This window comes from Rhinatrema bivittatum, chromosome 7 (genome assembly GCF_901001135.1).
Source record: "Rhinatrema bivittatum chromosome 7, aRhiBiv1.1, whole genome shotgun sequence".
NCBI classification, from domain to species: domain Eukaryota; kingdom Metazoa; phylum Chordata; class Amphibia; order Gymnophiona; family Rhinatrematidae; genus Rhinatrema; species Rhinatrema bivittatum.
Window position 1 is genome coordinate 189,662,777 of NC_042621.1, and position 26,477 is coordinate 189,689,253.

The window sequence follows — 26,477 nt, forward strand, 5'->3', positions numbered from 1 at the left end:
TTCTCATTCCCATAATCACTTTCTTTCTCTCTCTCTCACACACATACCAGTCACTTCCCAAACCAGTCTCTCTCATGAATACACACACACAGGCTTCCCACTCCCAAGCTTGCTCTCACATATACAGGCTTCTCAATCACATGCTGTCTTTCATACATACATACACACACACACACCAGTCATCTCCCTGACCAGTCACTTTCATTGTCTCTCACATATATACACACTTCACCTCTCTGACCAGTTTCTCTCAAACACACACATGCTCTCTTTCACACTTACATACATGCTCTCAATCAAATACATGCTCTCACATACAGTCTCTCAATAACAGTTACACATACACACACTCAATCACACACACACTTTCTCTTACACACAGGCTGGCTGGCTTTCTCTATCTCTCACTTCCTACCCCCTCAGAGCACAAATAGTAGCTGTAGCAGCCTCCTCCTCCAGCCCCCACAGGCCAAGAAAGAAGAATCCCATCGGCCATGGAAGCTAATGCTGCTTTCTCCTTTGCCAATTGCTGGCTGCTTCAGATTTTGCTCCGGGCCCACGCTACTGCTCGGGACCGATGCTGCCACCACTACTTTTCAATGCAGCATGGCTCTTTCTTCTTCCCGCGCACCCCACTGCGCATCACTTCCTGTTTCGGGCCACGAGGGCAGGTGTGGGAAGAAGAAAAGGCCAATCGCAGTTGCCAGCTTCCATTAACACTGCTGCCGTTCCCATCTGTGCTTGAACGTGCTGATAGCCTGGCCGGCAACTGCAGCAGTGGAAGATTGTCTACCTCTCGTTCGGTGAAGGAAGAGGAGGAAAGAACAGCGGGAGACCAGTAGCACGCAACACACCTGCCTGTGCTTGGTGACACACTGGTGTGTCGCAATATACTGGTTGAAAATCACTGCATTAGTCTATATGGATTCATAGAATTAAAGTTATAGGTGATACATTTTTTTATTGGCTTAACTCGTCAATATATGTTACATAGCTAAATTAGCATGTTGGATCCTTTTTTACTTGAGGTTCTTCAGGTGAGCCCATCACAAGGAGTACTCTTTCAGAGGGCTTGCTGTCATGTTTGGGGATTAAGGTGGAGCTTAGTGAATGGGAAGCTAAAATACTGCATTCCTGCAACTATCTTGTTTATTATATACTCCATGGAGCAGGGACTGTTTCTTTTATGTCACTGTATAGTGCTGCGTATGCCTAATAGTGCCAAGGAAATGTTAAAAACTAGTAGAGTTGTCATGAATGAATTGTCAATCTTTGCTCATGTGATAGAAAGTCCCAGTGGGTTTATGTTTGTAGCACTAAGTTTGAAGAGTTGGCTTCTTCTGAATGACTATACAGAACCTTAATGGCTTCCTCTTAAGTTTCTTGTATCATATGAGTGTCATCATCCACATTTCTAAAGTAAGAGGACAAAAAAACAGTTTGGTCTCCCTAAAGCATGAGTTAGACATCTCTTCCAGTGAGAGGAGTTCAGTGGCAACGATTAATTGAGAGTGTACCTTCTTTATTTTCTTTTTAATTTATTTGTCGACCTCCGATCAAAGCAGAATTAAGAAAAATGATGGATAATATATAATCAACAATCGGGACTAGAGCTATTTAAAAAAAACCAAACAAACAGGCCGATACAGTAAAGCGCGGCCGCGGTTACCCTGCTTCTAACCCGCTTTTTACCCACAATTTGGCCGCGTAAGTCCAACCCGCGATTCACTATCCCTTTTAACCCATCCTTACCGCTTCTTTAAATTAACGGGTAACCCTTTCCGCCCGCGGCATGTATATGATATGTAAACAATCGGATTAGCTATTCCCTCCCATACAGTAATGTGCGCCCCGATTATCGCCTTTTTAACCTGCAGTTTTGCTGCGTGTTTAACCTGCTAATTTACCGCCTACCCTTACCCCTGCGTTAGTTTGGAGCGTCGGGTCAGAGAGACGAAATTTCACGGGCAAACGACCCCCTCACCCCCCGGGACAAGACCTTTAGAGGAGCCAGGATCGGGCAAACTTTCCCCCAGCCCCCGCTCACCTGCCCTGGTCGCGTCCATGGGTGCCGGTCTCCCGTGCGGGTGCGCTGACAGCTCCGGAGCAGGAAGGAAGGACCTGTTGTTTCCAAGCATAACCTAAACTCTTGCCTGCCCAACCTAAAATCCAACGCACCGGGAAAGCCACTCTTCAGATCGCGACTAATCCCATCACTGGAAGGACGAAAGATTTTTTTAAGCGTCCCAGTTCCTCTCTCCGCTATATCAATGCATTCTCCTTTCCACTGCAATGCAAACAGTATTCTGAAAAATAACTTTCAAACCCAGGGTGGTGGAGCATTGTTGTGCTTGTTAAAACCTGCACTCAACAGGATCGGGCAAACTTTCCCCCAGCCCCCGCTCACCTGCCCTGGCCGTGTCCATGGGTGCCGGTCTCCGGAGCAGCCCCAGTCCTCTCTCCCCTCCTCCCGGGGGCAGCCGGCGGTGAGAGTGAGAGCGGCTTCAGCAGCCCGGGGCGGATTGGGCGCTCCCCATGCGAGGCGCGGCTTCCAGCAGCCCTCGCCGGCGATGGTGAATGAGAGCACACCGTGACCTGAGCGCCCGGCTGGACGTCAGAGGTCACGGCGTACGCTCATTCACCATCGCCGGCGAGGGCTGCTGGAAGCCGCGCCTCGCATGGGGAGCGCCCGATCCGCCCCGGGCTGCTGAAGCCTCTCTCGCCGCCGGCTGCCCCCAGGAGGAGGGGAGAGAGGACTGGGGCTGCTCCGGAGACCGGCACCCTTGGACGCGGCCAGGGCAGGTGAGCGGGGGCTGGGGGAAAGTTTGCCCGATCCTGTTGAGTGCAGGTTTTATCAAGCACATCCTTTTCTTTTGCTTAAAGTTGGGATCCACTTCCTGGTACCTGTCATTTGAAATGACAGGCACCAGCGCACCCAGGATACTGTATAGGCGCTGTATAGCGCTCTATACAGTAAAATGGATTGCGCTTCATGGACGCTTCTTGGACACGCTTTGGACGCGGCTTGCATTTGCATGCCATTTAAATACTGTATCGAGCGGTATGTGATCCGAACTGTGCATGCGGCAAACGAGCGGGCGCCCGGCACTGCCGCACTCTTTCTACCGCGTCCTTACTGTATCGGCCTGAAACTGAGGAATGGAATGATATGTTTAGTATATTATAGTGTAATTGCCTCTGTACCAAAAGCATTCAAACTGCTGCTGCTGCTACAGCCCCTAAAGGAGACTTTATATTCGCTGCTTTAATTGAAACGCTGGTGTTGGTACTGGTGAAGATTCTATTATTCCAGGCCAAAAAACAGGTGTCTGTTCCCCAGCTATAATAAAAATCCTTCCAGCAACCCTGGTAACGAACTCTCTATGACAATCATGTTGGCTCCCAATCTGGCCACAGTACAGAAGGAACTCTATGAGGTCTCTATTCAAAGGCTTTTGGAATTACCCGGACAAAAAAGGATATTTTGCAAATTTCCCCCTGCCTCCAGCTAAGTTTTCTCCAGGTAACTTTTTACCCGTGCAAAATTTGCTCTCCTACGAAGAGGCAGCACTGAGAGTGTTTCTGGGTTATGGCTTCACTTTGCCTGGGCAGCACCAATATTCAACGCTACCTAGACACTGTTAGCTAGGTAAGAATGGTTGGAAAAAATCCTGTCCTAAAAATCAACTTTAGCCAGATGTATTTAGTGGCAGACTTAACTGGATAAGTCTTGCTGAATATCTGGGTAAAGTTGCCCATGTAACTTTCCCGCTCACCGGTCTGCCTTTATGCATGCAGCAGGGGTAATACAGAAAACTTGTGATTTGTAAATTGACGTGTTTTGCTCTATTGCAATTTTTTTGCACTTTTATCTAGAACACTATGCAGTGAATGGGATAGTTTTTTGATAGTGTAATCTCTTTCTGTACAGCAATTACAACAGACTCAATATACACCCTTTGTTTGTAATCTAGCCAGGACACTGTAATTAATATTCCAGTGCTGGTACAGTGGAATATCCACAGAATAGACAGTTTAAAGTCTCTTCCCAAAGTCCGCATTCACAGCAGCCCAGGCCGCCTGACACTGTGCTTGGGGATTTATTTAGTATAGGAGGAATGAAGAAGCTTCAGTTTATTGCTGGAAAAAAACAGGGCTGCCGTGGAATATGCAGTAATGAGCGACTGGGGCAAGGTCTGTTTTGATTGCCAAGATCAAATGGCCCCCATCTCATGAGAAACAGAAACAGGACTGTGTTTGCCAAAGAAAATCGATCACTACAAGTGAGTGATCACCATTTGACCTGCTGCCAGCCCACCCTGAGTTCTGATCCAAAGAGTTCTCAGAAGTTAGAGGAGCCCACTGTAGGTTCTGATCCTGAGAGACCTTAGGAGGTGTGGGGAGTATTTGGATGGGAGCCTTCCAAGGGACGCTGCATGATGCAGGAAGCAGTGCCGGTGGCTCAGTAACAGCCAATTTTCTGTCTTCCGCTCCTCTCCTTGGACTATGAGATGCTCTCACACTTGTATCTCACACAGTTTCAGATCATGTGATTGTGGATTTCTCTGTCTGGATTTATGGAGCTTCAGACAAGGTTTGAATGGTAACCTGTTTAGTATGTGTACGTCTTGCTTTACTGAAAGAGATGTCCAGCTATCCCCTTTGTTGTTACAGCTGTAAAGGATCCCACCATTGTCGAGCGGACAAATTTGCTGAACATGGCAAAACTCAGCATCAAAGGCCTAATTGAATCTGCTTTGAGCTTTGGCCGCACACTGGATTCAGACTATCCCCCCCTGCAGCAGTTCTTTGTTGTCATGGAGCATTGCCTTAAACATGGATTGAAAGGTAATTAACAAGTATTTTACCAATAATGGTATTTCTCTAACTGGTCCTTTTTTGCTAAAAACATTGTGGTTTGAGATCACAGTTGTAGATCATGCCCATTGGAATAGATGGCTCGGTGGACTGGCACAAGATTCCAGAGCCTGTGGCTTCCAGGTTATGTGATCCAATCTAGGTAGCATCAGTAGTGACCAAAAAGTCCTTGTGAAGTGAGTTGGTGGTCTCAGTCCAGTTCCCAGCTCACGGTCATAATTTGGCACTAATTGGCATCTTTGTTGGCGCTATCTTCAAAGTGGGCTTGCATACTTACTAAATTATCCACCTGTCCTTGGACATGGTCCCTCCAGAACAAAGGTTGAGGCATGTTGGTAGGCTGGAGATAGGTCCATTTCATGGCCACTGCCCTTGTTTTACCTGTTTTGAATAAATGGAGGATTACTGAATAAACACTATTTTTGTGATTTCCATCTGAATATGCAAAATATATAAGCTGGAAAAATTACACTGAATTTTACAAAATAGGAAAGGATTACTACGTCAGCTTGCTAAAAACACAATTAGGTCAAAGAAGGCCAAGAATAGAATTTGGCAGAGTTTGTATCGTCATAATAATAATGAATTTTTAAAAGACAAAAACTATTGGGGCTACCAAGGGCCTTAAAACGATGTAATACAAACTTTTGAGACTGCTATGGTATCTTTAAAGATGTGTTAAGTTTTGTAAAGGGATTATCATTTTTGCCAAATTTCTGTTTTGGCTTTCTTTTAGAAGGTTCTGGATCATTTGGGAGATGCATTTTGATACCTGTAGTGCTGACTTCACGTAGGAGACACAGGACAACATCACCCAGATACTGGGTGAGGTGGCACCATTGCATTGCTGTGGTGTGGATGCAACTTCTGACGTCTGGGAAGATGTTCAGTGATTTTAGCATTAAGCCTGCAGTATCTGTCCATTTGTTATTGTGACGTATGATTTTTAAGGCTGTATGGCTTAGCAGTGCTCTCTATGGGCATAATATCAAGAGGTCCATATTCAAATGCTATTTAGATGGCTAACATAATAGTATCCATCTAAATGGCTTACCTGGGTATATTCAGCACTTAATCCGGCTAAATTCTAGCCAGATTAAGCCACCATGTTTTATGTGGGTAAATAGCTCTTCTAAAATAGCATGGGGCTCATAAAAGTACACATGTAACCTAGTTTCACAAGCACGTTTACATGAACTAGTGAGGCATTGAGGGGGACGGATTTGGGACAGAGTTGGGTTTGGTGCACATTCCTTTTTGATTTAAAAAACTGCACATAAGTTAACCTATAAAAGTTACATCTTTCAAACAGCAGGTATAACTTTCTGCCAGTTATTTTCTGTAGATACCAGGCCAAATTCCTGTCATTTTTCAAAACGAACTTACGCGCAAAGGTTCACCCAGAAAACGTTGGATAAAGTCTGTGCGTAAAAGACATGTGCATACTTCACCTGAACATGCACAGTTAGTTATAAATGGGCAAAAAAGCTTAGTAAGTAAGGCCCAAGTTATCTGTTTTTCAATTTTTAATATTCACATTTTGTGGGTTGGATGTTGACTTGATTAGTGTCTCTCCTTTCTGCTACATGGCATTAATTCTTAATAAACCCCCTCACGTTCCGGATGACGGGCAGCTCACAGGGACAGTTTGCTCAATTGCTTCCTCCGTTCTGTTGCTCTGGCAGGAATCCTCAGTCAGTGTGTGCCTGTCCGCAAAGCCTTCTGCACAACCTGAAGCAAAGCTTGCCTCAGAGTGCTATCACAGGCTCATCAGGCACAGCAGGCTGACTTCTGACTTCCCCCACTTGTCTTCTTTTCCGCAGTATTGCTATTAGTAAGATAAGAGACAAGAACCCCAGTCTATTTAATGTATACCATAGCACCAGACAGCTCTTACTATTTCTGGCATAAGTAAACTAAATGTACTGTTTCACGCATGCTCAACCATTTTATTTTATTTGTCAAATTTACAATCCATTTTTCCAGGAAGTAACCCACCTATGGTGAAGAACAAGGAAAACAATCATAAAACTTTATTTGTACAATACACAATCAAAAAAGGCATCATAAAACCACATAAGAAGTTGCCATACGGGGTCAGACCGAGGGTCCATCAAGCCCAGCATCCTGTTTCCAAGTTACAAGTACCTGACATGTACCCAAACATTAAATAGATCCCATGCTACTAATGCCAGTAATAGTAGTGGCTATTCCTTAAGTCAATATGATTGATAGCAGTTCCTGTGCATAGCCCAGTTCAGTCCAGACAAGAGGGTTTTGCATCCGTTCCAGCAGATGGAGGCAGAGAATGAAAACTTCAGGCACTGCTATATAACCGAGAGTGCCACCTGCAGTCCCTCAGTCTCCAGAGGATGGTAGAGGTTCAAACCTGCAGTCTGGAGTTTTGAGACTGAAAAAAAGAAGAAAAGAGAAGATTCCTAGCAGGAAGGCTGACGAGGTGTTGGTTCCTTTGTGGGCCATCCCTCGGGTAGAGCAGGGCGAGCAGGAGGTTGGTGATCCCTGAGCTAGTTCAGCCCTTGTCGGTCGGAAGGGTGAAAGCCAGAGGTCCTGGTTCTCTCAGCCTCTCTGGGTCCTTACCACGTCAGCAGTCTCCTCCTGGCATCCAGAAGCAGGGTAGTATTTCTTTTGGTTTCCTTGCTTGCTGTGTGTTTGTTTTTTTGGTGGATGTTCCTTTAAGGAAAAAAAAAAAAAGATAGAAAAGCTGGTGGAGGAAGCTCTGTCAGAGCTCCGGTCCCACTCACCCAACCCTGCCGGGAGGCAGGGTTGGGTGAGTGGGACCGGAGTTCATCCGACCACCAAGCCGGGTGCTTGGACAGCGTCAGGAGCACACCGCTGGCAGTTTTCGGCGGCAGAGGCTATTTTTAGGCCCAATCACGTCGGCATGCCGCCTCCTGCTCAGTGTAGGAAACTTTTCCGCAGCTGTGGCACCAAACAGGTGCACTTCAGCGCGGCCACGTTTTGCTTGGAGTGTGTCTTAGGAGGGGCTGGGACTTCCACGGGACCCTTGGGGGGGGGGGGGGGCTGCCGGATCATGAGGTCAGCTGGGCTGGTGCTGGAGACCCCGAGGGAGGTTCGGAGGAGCTGGCAACTGATTTGTCTGCATATGGTCGGAGTCAGGCGACTGTAAGGGAGCCTCGGGACTCTCCTCCCCTGCTGTTTCCTGCTGATCAGTGTCCTGCTGGTGGCAGGGAAGGGGAAGAGGCACAGGGAGACTCGGAGCAGGATCAGACCTCTTCTGATCCGGAGGAATTTTCTATGGATTTTGTCCTGCTTCTCCATAAGGCCTATTTGGCCAAGAAGGAGGCAGGATCCAAGCAGCCGCTTCCCAGGAAGACCTGTGTAGCTAAGAAGCCTAGGTTAAGAGGCAGGCAGGATCGGAAGAGATCCTTTGACTCCTTTGGCTCAGACACTGCTGAGGAGGGGGACACGTTGTATGAGGCGGATGACCCCGATTAGCTGCAGGGAAGTCTGCTGGATCTGGACAAGGACCTGTTAGCGCTTTGGTGGATCCAATGCAGAATTCAGACGACGTCCTGATTGCAGAGGGCGACGATACTCAAGTGGTCAGGCTGTTCCGTAGGGAGGAACTAGGTCCGCTAATTTCCCAGGTGTTGGATGAGTTGGGGATTAAGGTCACATAGGAAGATTTGGACAATAAGGGGGTGAACCTGGTCCTGGAGGGGCTGCAGTAACCACCTAAGGCTTTTCCTTTGCCCAAGAAGGTAAAGAAATTGGTGGATCGGGAGTGGGAGTCTCCCAAAGCGGGCCTGAAGGAAGCCAGAGCTATGGTTAAGTTATATCCCTTGCTGAAACAGACCTTGGCATTTTGGATGCGGCAGTGTCCACAGTGAACATGAAGACGACCATCCCGGTGGCAGATTCAGCTGCTCTGAAGGATATCCAGGATCGGAAGTTGGAAATTCTGCTGAAGAGGCTTTTTGAGGTTTTAGCTATAAGCTTTAGGCAGTGGTCTTCAGGGGCTTGATGTAGAGAGCCTGCTTGTGCTGGGTGCAGAAGGCACATGAGAAGGTGTCGGGGACAGCGGCTGACACCGCTCAGGCTGCCCACTTGGAAGCGGGAGTGGCCTATGTGGTGTATGCCATGATCTAGACATCTGCCAGGAATTTGGTCTCTGCGGTTGTGGTGTGGCAGCTTCTGTGGTTGCAAAATTGTCAGCAGATGTGTGGTCTAAAGCCCAGCTGTCTAATCTTCCCTTCAAAGACAAATTGCTATTCAGAAAGGATCTGGAGCAACTCATGAAAGGGGGAGTTGAAGGGCAATAAGTTACCCGAGGACAAGAAAACTACCAAAAAGTCCTTTTCCCCGTGTGCTTGTTTCTGAGATGCGAGGAAGTTTTCTTCAAGCAGAAGCCCTTTGCCTCCAGCACAGAAGCAGAACTCAGGCAGGCAGCAGTCCTTTCGAGAACAATGTAGACCTTAGGACTTTGGTGCCCAGGGGGGAGGCAGAAGTAAGATTGGCCAATGAAGGTGGGCTGGTCCGCTCCTCTCTGGATGCTATCGGAGGGAGACTGTTCCTCTTTTACGAGGAGTGGACCAGGATCACAACAGACTAGTGGGTTCTGGAGGTTGGTAAGAGACAGCTATGCCTTAGAATTTTCTTGCCTCTCAGGGACGCCTTTGTAATCTCCCGCTGCATCTCCCATTCCAAGCGGGAAGCGGTGTGGGATACTTTGCGACGTCTTCAGCTCCTGCGCGCAATCATTCTGGTGCCCCCCTCAGGAAAGGGGACAGGGAAGACACTCCGTGTATTTTAGGTTCCCAAGAAGGAGGGGTCTTTTGGCCCATTCTCCATCTTCAGAAGGTCAATGTTACCCTCAGGATGCCGCGTTTTTGAATGGAAACACTGTGATAATGGCAGTGCACAAAGGCCTTCATCAAATCCAATGATGCCAAGCTCCATATCCCCATTCTGGCCGAGCACTGCAGATTTCTAAGGTTCTAGGGGAGCTCTTTCAATTTTGGGCCCTTCCCTTTGGGTTGGCGACAGTGTCCCAGACGTTCACAAAAGTGATGGTGGTGGTGGCTGCGGCATTCAGGAAGGAAGGTATCCTGGTACACCTGTACTTGTACCTGGACGATCAGCTTATCTGAGCAAAGTTGGAAGTGGAGTGTTGTCATTCAGTTTGGTGGGTCATGCAGCTCCTGGAGCCATTGGACTGAGTGATTAATCTGGCAAAAAGTCATTTGCAGCCGGCCCAGTCTTTGAAATATTTGTGGGCTTGGTTCAATACTCGGATAGGGAAGGTGTTTCTGACCACAGATAGCGTGGTCAAGTTGCAGAATCAGGTGCTTCGTCTTCTGCGACTTTCTGTTCCCAGAGTCTGGGATTATTTACAGGTCCTGGGTTCTATAACTTATACACTAGAGTTAGTTCCATGGGTCTTTGCTCACATGCGACCTCTGCAGAGGGCTCTGTTATCCCATTGAAATCCATTTTCAGAGGATTTTCAGCTTCTTTTACTGCTTCCGGAGGAGGCCAGATCCAGTCTCTCATGGTGGCTGTCTCGGCACAGTCTGGAGAAAGGGATGGACCTGGAAATGCCTGACTGGGTAGTGGTGACCACTGACATCAGTCTCACATGTTGGGGGGCGATTTGTCAAGTGAAATCAGCCCAGGGACAGTGGTCGCCAGAAGAGGCTTCCTGGCCCTTCAATCATTTGGAAACCAGAGCAGTTCGCAAAGTCTAGTTTGCATTTCTCCTGCTCATTCAAGGAAAGTTGATGCAATTGTTCTTGGATAGTGTGATGATGGTGGCATATATCAATTGTCAGGGCAGAACGAAAAGTCATCTGGTGGCGCAGGAGGCGCAAGAACATTTGTTGGGGGTGGAGAGCCATCTAGCGGGAATAGCTGCGTCGCATGTGGTCGGAGTGGACAACGTGCAGGTGGACTATCTCAGCAGGCAGTGTCTGGATCTTGGGGAGTGGGAGTTGTTGGCAGAGGCCTGATGAGTGTGCCTGAGCCTGAAAACCAACATGGAGAAAGGCAACTGACCCAGAATCCTCTGCTCTCTTAGCCTATGTGACCTCAAAGTGACTTATTGAGCCTGACCTAGAGGAATTCCCAGGACACCTGGACAGGCAGTTGAAGCTGGAGCCACATTATGATGCCTAATTATAGGGTCATAAAAAGGAGAAGGCAACGGAGGGAACTTCAGCCTATACAGTCACAATAGAGGCATTCTTTCTCAGGGGCATCTGTAAATACAGCCTAAGAAATGATAATTGCCCTGACCAGCAAGATTCTAACAGAACAAAGGTCTAGAGAGTAATGGTAAATGGGCCCCATCTTGGAGAAATAATCAGGGTAGCTTAGGGATGATCTAATCATGCTGATGACATGACAACCAATGTAAATTATTCTCTGGGTAGTCACGCACTTCTCAAATTTTCTAAACCTAGTCCTATATTGTATTTTACTTATAAAAGAAGGATCAGTTCATATACATGATGAGATCCTGGTCAGTTTGTCAGAGAAAGGGCATCCAGCATCTCCCAAGAATACTTATATTGATCAATAAAAAATGATATTTCTACAAAGTCTAAGTGTTCTTGTATCCCTGGATATGAGCATAGGCTGTGCTTAACAGGCCTTAGCCCTTATTCAAGTCAGGTGGGGCAGGCCAGAATTGGACCTCATGGTGACCCTAGGAAATACGAAGACGGTTCAGTTTTTCAGTCACAGGAGAGACATCGGCTCTGAGGGCATCAATGCCTTTGTCCAGCCGTGGCCGACAGAGCTGTTGCTGTACATTTCCCCCATGGTGCCTCATAGGTCGAGTGTTGCGTCACATCGAGCTTCACCTGGGCAGGGTGATTCTGGTGGCACCCGAGTGCCTGTGCTGGCCGTGGTTTGCAGTCCTGGTTCATCTAGCAGTAGACAGTCCCATTCGCTTGGCCCGTCTGCCAGGATTGTTGTGGCAGGGACTCATATTTTCAGACCAGGCAGATCGCTTCTGTCTAGCAGCTTGGCTTTTGAGAGGCAACAGCTCCGCTTGAAGGGATTCTTGGATCCTGTGATTATGACTTTGCTTCAGGTGAGGAGGTCCTCCACATCGCTAGCTTATATCTGCATTTGAAGAGTGTTCAAGTCGTGGTGTTTTAAATTTTACACCCTGTTTTGCAAGGTGGATGTTCTGCAGGTTTTGGCCTTTTTACAAAGTGGCTTGTCTAAGGGATTGGTCTTTGGGTTCAGGTGGCAGCCTTGGGATCTCTTTGAGGTAAAGTTCAGGGAAGACCGTTGGCATCTCATTTGAATGTGGTGCTGTTCCTCCAGGGCCAAAACATCTGCGTCCTCCGATCTGGAAGATTGTGATCTTCGTTTGGAACGACGGTATATAAAATGCCTAAATAAATAAATACATAAATAAATGTCCAGCCTGGAACCTTAATCTGTTTCTTCAAGTTCTGTGTGGTCCTCCCTTTGAACCAATTAGAAAGGCTTCTTTAAATGATCTAACTTTGAAGTCTGTTTTCTTGGTGGCTGTCTGTTCAGCTAGAAAGATATCTCTTCCAGAGTCAATACGTCAAATAACTGCTAGAAAGAACTTCAAATATGAACTGAAAACATGACTCTTCAGAAAAGCATATGATTTAATGTAAAAGAGCAATAATCTGATAACATCTACATCAGTACCAGAGATAATATTAATGGAGTGATGTAAATTGATGTAATATAGTAAGCAATTGATGTAATAGAGTAAGCAATAAGTAATGAATAATATGTTGCACATTGATGTTATTGGAGTGAGCAATAATTATGAATGGTGTGATGTACACTGTTAGTAGGATTAGAATTTGTATTCCTGGAAAGTCGACCTTGAATATGCACAAAAATGAACTAGAGTAGAAAATGCACAAATATGAACTAGAGTATACAGTAACTAGTGTAATTCCCTAAAATACTTATGATTTTGAACAAGAATATGTTTACTTGGCAGTGTCGAACTAGAAGGTGAATGCTAACCCACAGTATGTGATTGTTGACCATGAATATGTATGCAGATCTTGTAAACCATTGTTATCTACGTTTGGAATAATGGTATATAAAACACCTAAATAAATAAATCGGAGCTGCAAGCAATGTCGTGTAGGAACCCTTTCCTGCATTTTTCGGAGGAGGGAGTGTCATTGCGTACGGTTCCTTCATTTTTGCCTAAGGTGTTTTCCTCTTTTCATCTTAACCGGATGGTCGAGCTACCGGCTTTTCAAATTTGTCACCAGATGCTCCTATGGCGAGGGAGCTTCTTTATTGGATGTGCAGCAAATTATTTTGCTGTATCTTAAGGTGACAAATGATTTTTGGAAATCATCATTTGTCCTATTTGTCCTATTCAGTGGAGCAAAGAAGGGAAATAAGGCTTCCAAGGGACAATTGCAAGATGGCTGTAAGGGTTGGTTGGTGCCGGAAGGGTTGCAGGCGCATTCCACTAGGGCACAGGCAACCTCCTGGGCGGAGTGTCAACTGATTTCTCTGCAGGAGATTTGTCGAGCAGTGACATGGTCTTCACACTTTTACCAAACATTACCGATTGGATGTACTGGTGCTAGAGGAGGCTGCTTTTGGGGAAAGTGTGTTGCACGCAGGTCATTCGGGTTCCCGCCCAGTATAGAGGGGCTTGGGTACATCCCTTTAAACGCAAGCGTGTGCTAGCGTTGGAAAATGAGGCCCTATGTTTGTGCAAATTACATTGTCTTTTTTAAAAGTATTGGGCAAAGTTAACTATCTGGGAATATTATTTAGTGTGTTTGTGTGTTTGTGCCTTTAATAGTCAGAAAGGCAGTGAATAAACAAGTTAGACTGTTTTTATTTTTAAATAGTCAGTCAATAAGGTAGCTAGTAAGCAGTAGGTAGTGTGTTTATTTTTAAAAGTCTGCAGAACTGAGTGTTCTGCAGACTTTTAACGAACTGAATGTTTGTATTGAAAAAAAAACAAAACCCCACAAAAAAAACCCAACCCAAAAAGTAGCCAGAAGCTAGAAATAAGCTAGGAGCAGTGTATACCTAAGTAAAAAAGTTGAATAGTTCAGCTCAGTTACTCACCTTGGAAAGGTGTTGAGGTAGTGTGATTGGGTTTGAATAGGGACCAACATTTGTTAATCAAGAGAGCAGTGAGTCACTCTGGCTGCACTGTACTGTATTGACCCGAATGTTAGGAGCTTAGCACTGACTTTCAGGACTAGGCATCTAATTTAGGACCCTAAATCTAGGAAAATAAATAGTAGACCTAAATTTAGGATCCCAAATTTCTGTGAATTTTCAGCTGAAAATAGGCTCCAAACTTAGGACTCTAAATTTAGGGACTTGGCCATTTTTGAATATTGACCCCAAGATGCATATCCTAAATTAAATTAAAACAAGAAAAATAAGTTCCCTGATATGCTCTCTCTTAAATGGAGCAGAAATAAGCCTAAAAAAATTATGATAAAATTAAAATCAGTCAGAGCAAGCTAATCTAAAAAGTCAGGTCTTAAGACCTCTTCCTAAAGTCAATAAGTCTATTTTAAAAAACACAATTCTGACAGCAAGGAGTTCCACAGCAAAGGGACCACACCCATAGAAAAACAGTGGCCCTGTGTTCTCGATAATCTAATTTCATTTAGTTTTGGAATGTTCAGGAATGTCATCAGAGAAGATGTCAGTGCTTGAGAAGGCAGTCTCTCAAATAGGATGGCCTCTGCCCCTTTAATGATCTAAATGATAGTGGCAGGAATTCAAATTTGGCCCACAAGGCTACTAGCAGCCATTGGAGATCTCAAAAGATTGGTGTTATTCTCTTTCTATAATTTATCCCAGTAACCACTTGAGCTGTCACAGTTTTGGACAAGTTGTAACCTTTAAATGACCTTACCCAGCATCCATGCATATAATGCATTGTAGTAATGCAGTTTTGAGATGACCAAATCGTGTATTACAGTCTTTAATTCAATGGTATCAAGGTACTGTCTTTAATTCAATGGTATCGCTCCAGGGGCTTTCCGGGTAACTACAGACCAGTGAGCCTGACTTCAGTGCCAGGAAAAATAGTGGAAACTATTCTCAAGATCAAAATCGTAGAGCATATAGAAAGACATGATTTAATGGGACACAGTCAACATGGATTTACCCAAGGGAAGCCTTGCCTAACAAATCTGCTTCATTTTTTTGAAGGGGTTAATAAACATGTGGATAAAGGTGAAGCGGTAGATGTAGTGTATTTGGATTTTCAGAAGGCGTTTGACAAAGTCCCTCATGAGAGGCTTCTACGAAAACTAAAAAGTCATGGGATAGGAGGCGATGTCCTTTTGTGGATTACAAACTGGTTAAAAGACAGGAAACAGAGAGTAGGATTAAATGGTCAGTTTTCTCAGTGGAAAAGGGTAAACAGTGGAGTGCCTCAGGGATCTGTACTTGGACCCGTGCTTTTCAATATATATATATATATATATAAATGATCTGGAAAGGAATATGACGAGTGAGGTTATCAAATTTGCAGATGATTTATTTATTTATTTATTTAAAGGCTTTTATATACCGATGTTCATGTACTGGTACATATCACGTCGGTTTACATAGAACCAAAGTTGGAAATTACATCGAACAAGAGGGTACAAATAACAGGGCTAATTTTGTAAGAACTTATAGATAAAGCTGAGAACGACTTAAAATTTTTACAAATAACAAATAACAGTCAACAAACTCGGATTTATGACAGACTTAATAAGCATGGGTGCATATTAAAGTACAACTGACAGGAGAATTTATGGTTACAGCATCGGACAGCTAGCATATTGGAGTTTGAAATGCGTGATGATACAAAATTGAAATGCGTGATGATATGATACAAAATTGAAATGCGTGATTGAAATGCGTGATGATACAAAATTATTCAGAGTAGTTAAATCACAAGCAAACTGTGATACATGCGCTTGAAATGCGTGATGATACAAAATTATTCAGAGTAGTTAAATCACAAGCAAACTGTGATACATTACAGGAGGACCTTGCAAAACTGGAAGATTGGGCATCCAAATGGCAGATGAAATTTAATGTGGACAAGTGCAAGGTGTTGCATATAGGGAAAAATAACCCTTGCTGTAGTTACACGATGTTAGGTTCCATATTAGGAGCTACCACCCAGGAAAAAGATCTAGGCAACATAGTGGATAATACTTTAAAATCGCCGGCTCAGTGAGCTGCAGCAGTCAAATAACAAATAGAATGTTAGGAATTATTAGGAAGGGAATGGTTAATAGAACGGAAAATGTCATAATGCCTCTGTATCGCTCCATAGTGAGACTGCACCTTGAATACTGTGTACAATTCTGGTCGCCCCATCTCAAAAAAGATATAGTTGCGATGGAGAAGGTACAGAGAAGGGCAACCAAAATGATAAAGGGGATGGAACAGCTCCCCTATGAGGAAAGGCTGAAGAGGTTAGGGCTGTTCAGCTTGGAGAAGAGACGGCTGAGGGGGGGATATGATAGAGGTCTTTAAGATCATGAGAGGTCTTGAACGAGTAGATGTGACTCGGTTATTTACACTTTTGAATAATAGAAGGACTAGGGGGCATTCCATGAAGTTAGCAAGTAGCACATTTAAGACTAATCGGAGAAAATTCTTTTTCACTCAACGCACAGTAAAGCTCTGGAATTTGTTGCCAGAGGATGTGGTTAGTGCAGTTAGTGTAGCTGGGTTCAAAAAAGGTTTGGATAAGTTCTTGGAGGAGAAGTCCATTAATGGCTATTAATCAATTATACTTAGGGAATAGCCACTGCTATTAATTGCATCAGTAGCATGGGTTCTTCTTAGTGTTTGGGTAATTGCCAGGTTCTTGTGGCCTGGTTTTGGCCTCTGTTGGAAACAGAATGCTGGGCTTGATGGACCCTTGGTCTGACCCAGCATAGCAATTTCTTATGTTCTTATGTACAGTCGTAATTGACTTACTAAGTATACTTTTTTAAAAAATCAGTTTTTGCAACCTCTGGGCTGAAAGTTTTAACAAGCAGTGAGGTAAAATATAATCTTCCTTGTTTTCTATTTCAGTGAAAAAATCATTTCTGGGTTTCAATAAAACGATCTGGGGCCCTCTGGAAGTCGTGGAGAAACTGTGCCCAGAAGCAGAAGAGATAGCGGCCAGTGTCCGAGATTTGCCTGGTCTCAAGTAGGCACCGTGCCTCCGAGGATGGCACCTCTGAGATTATCAGTGTGTGTGTGTGGGGAAGAAAAAGGCAGAAAGTTGAGATTGCAGAACTTCTCTCTTTCTACAAGTTCAGCTGCTGACTGTTGTATCACACACGGGCTGTTGTAGGGACAGAATTGTGAGGCAGTAGCTTCTACCCATAGTCCTTAAAAGTTGCTTTTATTTTAAGAGTCACATTTTACCAGTATCCCTGACGTTCCTCTTAAATGAACTTAGAATAAAAAAGATATGGAAAGCCTAGTTGTTATCTTCTCATGTCTCTTTTGTAAGCGGTTCCCAAAACAACTAACTTTTATTGAGGATGAAATACTTGTAAACTGATTTGTTTTGGTATGGGAAGGGATGCGTGAGAAATCATCTTAAGGGATGGCACATCCCTGTCCCAGAAGAAGCGGGAGACAAAACATCCTGATCAGGGGAAAGTGAGGTTACACAGCATTTTCTGGTACACAGGATGGTACACAGGATAGTGTAGCTGCTAACTCCTTACCTGGAGACATCTTCTAACAGTGCAGGTGTACAGTGATTCTGACTCCCTTTATTTTCTTGTTGTATCTACTCAGATGTAAGAAGCATTGCTGTTTATCCAGCAAATTTTGAACCTAAGTATACCAAAAAATGCTGAGTGAAACTCCTCCTTCATTACTCTAGCAAATCTCAGTGAGCAAATCTCAAAGGTTCTCAGATATGTTGAGAGAGAGATCAAGCTGCTGTCATCAGCATTAAGTATCTGAAGGGCCCAGAAAAAATGGAAGGGGGCCCAGGAAACTTGGATGTCAAAGGGGTCCTTGACAGACCACATTTTGAGGAACACTGTACTGAAAGTTGAGAAAATGCTGAATGGGGGCAGGGCTGAAAGAATCCTGGGCACCAGTTCACTCAGGTGCCTAAAATTTGGTGCCTGGTGATTACCACTGACCTGGGCCCGGGAGGAGCTGCCACTGCTGCTTCAGTAGCCGGTCCAAGTCGGGGGGCTACTTCCTATCCACACAGGAGAAGCTGAAGAGAAGGAAGGGGGAAGAAATAAGGCTATAGGGTGTGGCAAGAGAATGGAAGGAGAGGAAAGGGAGTGGAATGAAGCTAGAGGGGATGGGAAAGCAAAAAAAAAAAAAAAAGATTACACAGAAGAAAATGTTGCTGTAGCTCCTAAACATATTCGGGCCGATTCAGTAAAATCGCAGGAGAGCGGGCGAGCGCCTAGGCCACTCTCCTGTGCGCGCGATTCAGTATTTTAATTTATTTTAATTAGGGCCGGCGGTAAAAAGAGGAGCTAGGGACACTAGCGCGTCCCTAGTGCCTCTTTTTTGACGGAAGCGGCGGCTGTCAGCGGGTTTGACAGCCGACGCTCAATTTTGCCGGCGTCTGTTCTCGAGCCCGCTGACAGCCACGGGTTTGGAAACCAGACGCCGGCAAAATTGAGCGTCCGGTTTTCGAGCTGCGGGCCCATTTTACATTTTTTTTTTTTTTTTAACTTTTTTAAACTTTCGGGACCTCCGACTTAATATTGCCAGGATATTAAGTCGGAGGGTGCACAGAAAAGCAGTTTTTACTGCTTTTCTGTGCACTTTCCCGGTGCCGGCAGAAAGTAGTGCCTACCTTTGGGTAGGCGCTAATTTCTGAAAGCAAAATGTGCGGCTTGGCTGCACATTTTGCTTTCTGAATTGCGCGGTAATACCTAATAGGACCATCAACATGCATTTGCATGTTGCGGGCGCTATTAGGTTCGGGGGGGTGGGACGCGCGTTTTGGACGCGCTATTACCCCTTACTGAATAAGGGGTAAAGCTAGCGAGTCCAAATGCCAGCTAACCGGTATCGTCCCGGTTGTCTGGTGCCCCCCTTTTCTAGATATTTTTCTAGCCCTTGTTTATGGAGTGTGAGCAGTTCTACTCCTCTGGGAATTGCTTTCCTGGGATTCCTGTGAAGCAGCAGCCCAATATGGCCTGGCCTAGCCTGTTTCACAGAGGAGTAAGCGGTGCTGGTGCAGTCCCTCTCCCATGTTTCTGTAGATTCAATCTGCTTGTTTTGGCGAATATTTCCTGTGGAGAGGAAATATATGTGCTGGGAAAGGTTGGCTTGGCCAGTGACTGATTTGTAGTTTCCAACCCATCACTCCCCTCTGCGTGGGACATGCACTGGACTTTGAATTGGGGCTTTTATATTTAGGAGTTGCAGAGGAACAGGAGGTCTGTTGTACTGTCTATGCTTTGAATTCCTAGTCTTGATATAGGATTAATTTTTGTTTTGTGTTATAGAACTCCATTAGGCCGCGCCCGCGCATGGTTAAGATTGGCACTGATGCAGAAAAAGATGGCCGACTACCTGCGCTGTTTAATTATTCATAGGGATCTCCTCAGGTTTGTATCAGTCGAGAACATTTTATTGGGTGTTTGACCATGTAATATACCCCAGAGCATTATTACACAGTGATACCTGTTCTCTCTTGTGGCAAATAAGAGGACTGAGAATCATTCAGATTATAGGCGTTATAAAGGCCTTCCCCTAGTGAGTGAGGTGTGAGCATGAAACCAAATACTTCAGCCATCTGGTAGTGGGGCTCCAAGCTAAGGAGACTTGCAATCTGCAGGCATCTATGTATTGTCTGAACAGGGCCTACTTTCAATTTGGTGAAGAATTTAGTTATTTTGAGTTCTGAGCCTGGGGTGCTCTTTTTAACCACAAATTAAAGAGAGTGCAAAACAACCTCAGTCTTAGGTCAAAACCCAACATAACTTTGGTTTGATCCCATATTTTGTTTGTTTTAGACTCCGGTGGCAAATTGTGAAAAAGGTGTCAGCAAGCCTGACAGCGTGTCATGCACTACAGTGCTAGGACCGCCCAGACCTATCAATCATCCACCTTTTCAAGTATAAGTGAAGGAATTTTTAAATCTTTTTTTTAAGCAATTAAAATCAAAAAAGACTTTATGATTTCCAGTTGAGATGAGATGTCCTACTACAAAATGCTAACAAAATGCTGCACTGCGAAACACCGGCCATGTCGGGTGTATAATTTGTTAACACCTGGGACCTTTTTTTGATTTTAATTGCTTAAAAAAAGACTAAAAAGATTCCTTCACTTAAACCTGAAAAGGAACTAGTGTCAGAAAGTTTCACTGACACTGCCAATAACCCAGAGTGCCACCTGCAGTCCTCAGTATTTCTCTGTCTCCAGCAGATGGTAGAGGTGCAATCCCTGCAGTCTTGATTAGTTAAAAAAAAAAAAAAAAAAAGTAGGGGTTTCTTCTAAATTTCCTCCCAGGAAGTTGTTAGGCCCTGTTGGGGCTATCCTTGGTGTTGAGGGCAACGGGTGTCGGGGACCCTTACTTGGACTGCTACCTCTGTCTGTCTGTTGCCGCCAGAGGAGGTATAGCTGGTGATGCCAGTTCCCTCCTTCCCCCACTCCCACAGGAGAACTCTGGCTCTTCAGCAGCAGCTCTCAGTCAGGGACATATTGGTTTCTTCTCTCCTGTGCGTTAGTAAAGTTTAAAAAAAAAAAAAAGAGCTTCTTTAGCAGAATCTTTTGGAGGGTTCCGCAGCCGGGAGACTGTGTGGAGAGTTGGGAGGCTGCTCTGCTGAGGTGGGAGCATGGGCGGTGGACCTGTTTAGCAGCGCAGTGCAGACAGACTGACTGAGCTTGTTCTCTTTAACCACGTGGTTGGGCCTGATCAAAGTCGGCACGCCTTATTGCAGCAGTGATACCATGCTGCGAGTGCATCTCTCCTACAATGGATTGTGCTCCTGCTGCCTCTCTTGTGGAGAAAGCGGAGGAGGCCATCGGAGCCCGCAGCAATCCAGCAGGCAAAGCCGAGTTCACATGGGAGCATCTTTAAAGTTGGTCACCCCTCCCCCGCCAGGCATGGGAAAGTTGGCCATGACCTCCCTCCTACGTTGTCCCCAGTGGGGCAAGGCTTTTTTGATTGGAGGCAGCCTGATTTGGATGGAGAGAGGGATCCTTCTGATGATGCCTATGAGGATCCCACCCCTTTCACTTCCGAATTTGTTCTTTTGATGCACGAGGCGTTTTTGGCACGCAAGGCAATCAGCGACCAGCTAAGAGATCTGGAGGGTCTGAGGGGCCGGTGCCACGCAGGATGCCTAGGATCCTTGGGTTGAGCACAGTGTCCTCCCATCCAGGTGTTGACTCTGATGATTCGGAAGGGGCTCTTCAAGGGGTAGCTGTTCCTGACCCTATAGGGGAAGACAATCATCCGGTGACTCCACATGTTGATCTGGATAGTCCAAATCCAGATGGTGGGTTGGACCAGATGCCGGTGGCAGAAGGAGATGACCCGAAGGTGGTGCGATTGTTCTGAAAGGAGGAGTTGTGGCCTTTGATTCCACAAGTGCTTGGAGAGCTGGGGATTAAAGTCCCTGAAGAGGAGGCCGATCAGGAGGGTGTAGATCCCATCATGGATGACATGCAGGGTCTGGCAAAAGCCTTCCCTTTTCACAAGTCCGTGAAAAAGCTGGTGGTCAGGGAGTGGGACACTCCAGAGATGGGCTTGAAATCAGTCGTGCAATGGCTAACTTGTATCTGTTACTGGAAGATACCCTGGACTTGTTGGCGATCCCTAAGGTGGACACTTCACTGTCTGCGGTCACAGAGAAGATTACTATTCCTGTATTGGGTTCAGCGGCGCTGAAAGACATTCAGGACAGGAAGTTGAAGATTCATCTCAAGATTTTCGAGGTGTCCGTGCTTGGCATTCGAGCAGCAATATGCAGTAGTTTCATGCAGAGGGAGGGATAGTTTTGTCCTGGGTGCAGCAGTTGCAGGCTACAAGATTGCTGTTTCGGTCCGAAGCTAATCCGGCGGACTGTCTTGAGCCAGCAGCTGCAAATGTAGTAGTCGCTTTGTATGACCTCATCCAGACTTCCTCGAGAATTATGTCTGCAGTTTCAGCCAGAAGACTCCTTTGGTTAAGGAATTGGTCAATGGATGTGTGGTCCACGTCTCATTTGGGAGCTTACCCTTCAAAGGGAAGCTTCTGTTAGGGGAAGACTTGGAGGAGCTCATGAAGCATCTCGGTGAGACCAAAGGGCATCAGCTACCAGAAGATCAGCTTAAAGGTGGTAAAGGTTCTTTTACGGGCCGAGTCCAGTTTCGATCAAACCAGTAGTTTCGGCCGAGAGGGCCGCCGGTAGGAACTCAGAGGCAAGGCTCCAGGAGGCAGCAGTCCTGGAACCAACCCTTTCGTGGGGGTAGGAAATCCAGAGAGGGACTCGGCCAGGGCTCTGGCGGAGTCAAGTTCACCCAATGAAGCAAGGCCGGTCCACTCCTCGATTCCTCCGGTTGGAGGCTGTTTGACTTTGTTTTACAAGGAGTGGGCCAAGATCACATCAGACCGGTGGGTCCTCAGCTTGATAAAAGTTGGTTACATGTTAGAATTCTCTTGTCCGTAACAGGACTTGTTCATGGTGTCCCTTTGCACCCAGGTCAGGAAGCGAAAGGTAGTTCAAGGTACCATGGAATGGTTACAAGCATTGGGAGCCATGGTTCCTGTCCCGGTAGGGGAACAAAGGACAGGCAGGTATTCAATATACTTCGTGGTCCCAAAAAAGGACAGTTCATACCGTCCAATTTTTTATTTAAAGAAGGTAAATGTCGCTCTCAAGGTTCCTCGGTTTCAAATGGAAACACTGTGGTTGGTGATTGCAGCAGTGCGCAAGGGAGAGTTCCTGGCATCTCTGGACTTGATGGAAGCTTATCTGTATATTCCAATTCATCCGAGGCATCACAGGTTTTTGCGCTTCATGATCCTTGGGAAACATTTCCAATTTTGTGCCGTTCTGTTTGGTTTGATTATGGCACCGCGGACGTTCACCAAAGTGATGGTGGTTGTGGCGGCAGTGCTCAGAAAAAGAGGCATCCTAGTTCATCCATATCTGGATGACTGGCTCATTCGGGCAAAGTCGGAAGCCCTGGGTTTTCATGCAGTGGATCTTGTCTTGCAACAATTGAAGTCACTGGGATGGGTGGTGAATCTGGCAAAAAGTCACCTCACCCCTACTCAGGTTCTGGAATTCTTGGGAGCGCACTTCGATACCAAGGTGGGGAAGGTTTTCCTTACAGAGGATAGTATAATCAAGCTGTAGATGCAGGTGCACAGATTATTGGGCGTGAGGATGCCCATGTTCTGGGATTACCTACAAGTCCTGGGCTCTGTGACATTGATGTTGGAGCTGGATCCTTGGGTCTTTGCGCATATGAGGCCCTTTCCCATTGTAATCTTTTATCAGAGGAGTTTCATCTTCCTCTTTCACTTGAGGAGCCCGCCAGGTCTAGTCTTTCATGGTGGCTTGGTCAAGACATTTGAGGCGCAGAGTGGACCTGGAAGTGCCACACTGGGTGGTGGTTACCACGGATGCCAGTCTCTCCGGCTGGGGAGTGATATGCCAGAATCAGTCAGCAATGGTCCGAGGAAGAATCCTAGTCTATCAACCATTTGGAGAAGAGGGCAGTTTGGTACACCTTTATTGCATTTCTGCCTCTGTTGAGCAGCCATGCAGTGCGCATCTTATTGGACAATGCAACCACAGTGGCTTATGTCAACCATCAAGAGGGAACAAGGAGTCGGGCGGTGACCCAGGAGACGCAGGATTTGTTTCTCTGGGCCAAGCAGAATCTAGTTAAGCTGGCGGTGTCTCACATTGCTGGAGTAGACAGTGTGCAAGCGGACTTTCTTAGTCGTCAGAAACTGGATCCGGGGGAATAGGAGTTGTTGGAAGAGGCAATGGCTCTGATAAGTCACATGTGGGGTGTTCCCCACCTGGACTTGATGGTGACGCGAAAGAACACCAAGGCACCCCGGTTCTTCAGTTGCAGAAGAGAGCATGGAGCAGAAGGCATGGATGCTCTGGCTCTGCCTTGGCTCAGGGAATTCTACTCTGTCTTTCCTCTGTGGCCTCTGGTAGGCAAACTGGTTTGTGGCATAGACAATCGCCCCAGGAAAGTGATTTTGGTGGCACCAGAGTGACCAAGGTGCCCGTGGTTCACAGATCTGGTCAACCTGACGGTGGACGGTCTGCTGAAGCTAGACCATTTGCCCAACCTACTACGTCAGGGTCCAATATTTTCGGATCGGGTGAATCGCTTTTGTTTCGCGGCCTGGCTTTTAAAAGGAAGCGATTCAGAGAAAAGGGTTATCCAGAGGATGTCATTTCTACTTTGTTGCAGGCTAGGAATACTTCCACTTCATTGTCAAATGTGAGGGTGTGGAAAGTCTTTGAATCCTGGTGTTCGGCTCGAGGAATAGTCTTGACTCAGGCTTCGATTCCTCACATCCTAGCTTTTCTGCAGAAGGGTCTGGTGAAAGTCTTGGCTTTCAACTCGCTGAAGGTTCAGGTTGCGGCCGAGATAAGGTATGTGGTTCGTTTTCATCAAGGTGCTAAGCATTTGCGACCTCCGGTACAGAAAACATGTCCCTCATGGAATCTGAATTTGGTTCTTAGAGGGATGTGTGGTTCCTTTTGAATCTTTAAAAATGTCTATATTAAAGGATCTTATGTTGAAAGTAGTGTTTCTGGTAGCCATTTGTTCTGCCCAGAGGATTTCAGAATTGCAAGCGTTATTGTCCAGAGAACCTTTTTTGAAAATCTTGGACTCTGGGATTTCCTTGAGGATGGTGCCTTCTTTTCTTTCAAAGGTGGTACCGTCTTTTCATTTGAACCAGTCCATGGAGCTACCTGCCTTTCCAAATCTAGACATGTCGTCTTCGCACACTAAGGAGTTGCGGTGTTTGGATGTCACACGGGCCTTGTTGCGTTATCTCAGGGTCATCAATGGTTTCAGATTGTCTGACCATCTTTTTGTGCTATGGAGTGGCTCCAAAAAAGGGCAGAAAGCATCAAAGTCTAAGATTGCAAGGTGGTTGAAAGGGGCAATAAGTTCCACTTATATGTGTAAGGGGCGCTGGTCCTGGAGGGATTGAGAGCTCATTCAGTTCGGTCTCAGGCGACTTCGTGGGCTGAGTGCCAGCTGGTGTCGCCGTAAGAGATTTGTCGGGCGGCTACTTGGAAGTCGTTGCACACTTTCGCCAGACGTTCGTGTTTGGATGTCCAAGACCCAGGGCTTTGGTGAGAGTGTTCTTCGAGCGGGACTCTCACAGTCCCACCCTAATTAAGAAAGCTTGGGTACATCCCAGGAGTCTGGACTGATCCGGGTATGAACAGGAAAGGAAAATTGGTTCTTATCTGCTAATCTTTGTTCCTGGAATACCACAGATCAGTCCAGAGTCCCACCCTGGTGTGGATGAGAGTCTGCTCGTATTTCTGTCAGGTTTCTCTTGTATATAGGCTGCAGAGCTGCTTACGGTTCAAGCCGGTTCTCCTGTTGTGGAGTTATAGAGCGATCAGTTTTTTGGGAAAGGTTTTATCCTCATTTTCCCTCGCTTGTTTGGGGAAATGCATCTGTTTATCTTGGCTTTGGTACAGGTCAATACTGAGGGGCTGCAGGTGGCATTCTGGGGTACTGGCTTTGTCAGTGAAACTTTCTCTGTCTCCATCTTCTGAAAGGGAGGCATAATCCCAGGAGTCTGGACTATCCGTGGTATTCCAGGAAGGAAAATGAACAGGTAAGGACCAATTTTCCTTTACCATCTTTCAGCATCATGTTACTATCTTTCAGCGTTTCATGTTCACACCTCGCCCATGAATGGAAGGCCTTTATCACTCCTATAATCTGAATGATGCCCACTCCTCTTATTTGCAACAAGACAGGGCAGAGCACTCTGTAACCCCCAAAGACTCGCTGCCTTCATACTTGCCAAACAACACATCAACCTTTGGGATTTCAGGAAACGTTTCTTCAGTTGTGGCATTTTGATTGTTCTTTTTTTTTTTTACCATGGTATTTATTGAATTTTTTTGGAGCGTATAGATACAGAGCATTCATGTGATATTTAGCCCCAGAGCCCATCACAGAGGTGCAACAATTTGATGCGTTTTCCTTCCTCTCCGCAGCGAGTTTTACGAGTACCATGCACTGATGATGGAAGAGGAAGGGGCAGTAATAGTTGGGCTGCTGGTTGGACTCAATGTCATTGATGCTAACCTGTGTGTAAAGGGAGAGGATCTGGATTCACTAGTAAGTTTTCCCCCTCTTTGAATGTGTTTCCCCAAGAAATGTAATTTGCATCCAGAAGCCTGGTCTTTAGATTTTCTGTGACTCCCAAACCACTTTTGAAGAAAATGGTCGCACAGCCACATCATGGGGCCGCCTTCGCTATCCTCTTGCCTATTCTTTTGTGTTGGAGGTCGTGTCCTCGGCTAAGGATTTTTCCTTGTTCAAACCAATGATCATGCAATGCTGAGCAACATGTTTTTATGGCTATGAACCTGAAGAAGAGTTTCAACTCATTGTCTTTCCTGGTTTAC

The 26,477-nt window shown here is 45.8% G+C and overlaps 1 protein-coding gene across 4 annotated transcripts in view; it reads left to right on the forward strand.

Annotated features, from left to right (window-relative positions):
- The window catches only part of RUFY2 (RUN and FYVE domain containing 2), a 143,228-nt gene that overhangs the window by 14,168 nt on the left and 102,583 nt on the right, over nucleotides 1-26,477 (forward strand). For all 4 annotated transcript variants that reach the window (XM_029609665.1, XM_029609664.1, XM_029609666.1 and 1 more), the window contains exons 2-5: nucleotides 4,675-4,848; nucleotides 16,945-17,062; nucleotides 19,356-19,457; nucleotides 26,064-26,187. In XM_029609665.1, coding sequence (XP_029465525.1) covers nucleotides 4,719-4,848; nucleotides 16,945-17,062; nucleotides 19,356-19,457; nucleotides 26,064-26,187 — 474 coding nt within the window. In that variant the 5' untranslated portion in view covers nucleotides 4,675-4,718. The remainder of the gene's footprint in view (nucleotides 1-4,674; nucleotides 4,849-16,944; nucleotides 17,063-19,355; nucleotides 19,458-26,063; nucleotides 26,188-26,477) is intronic.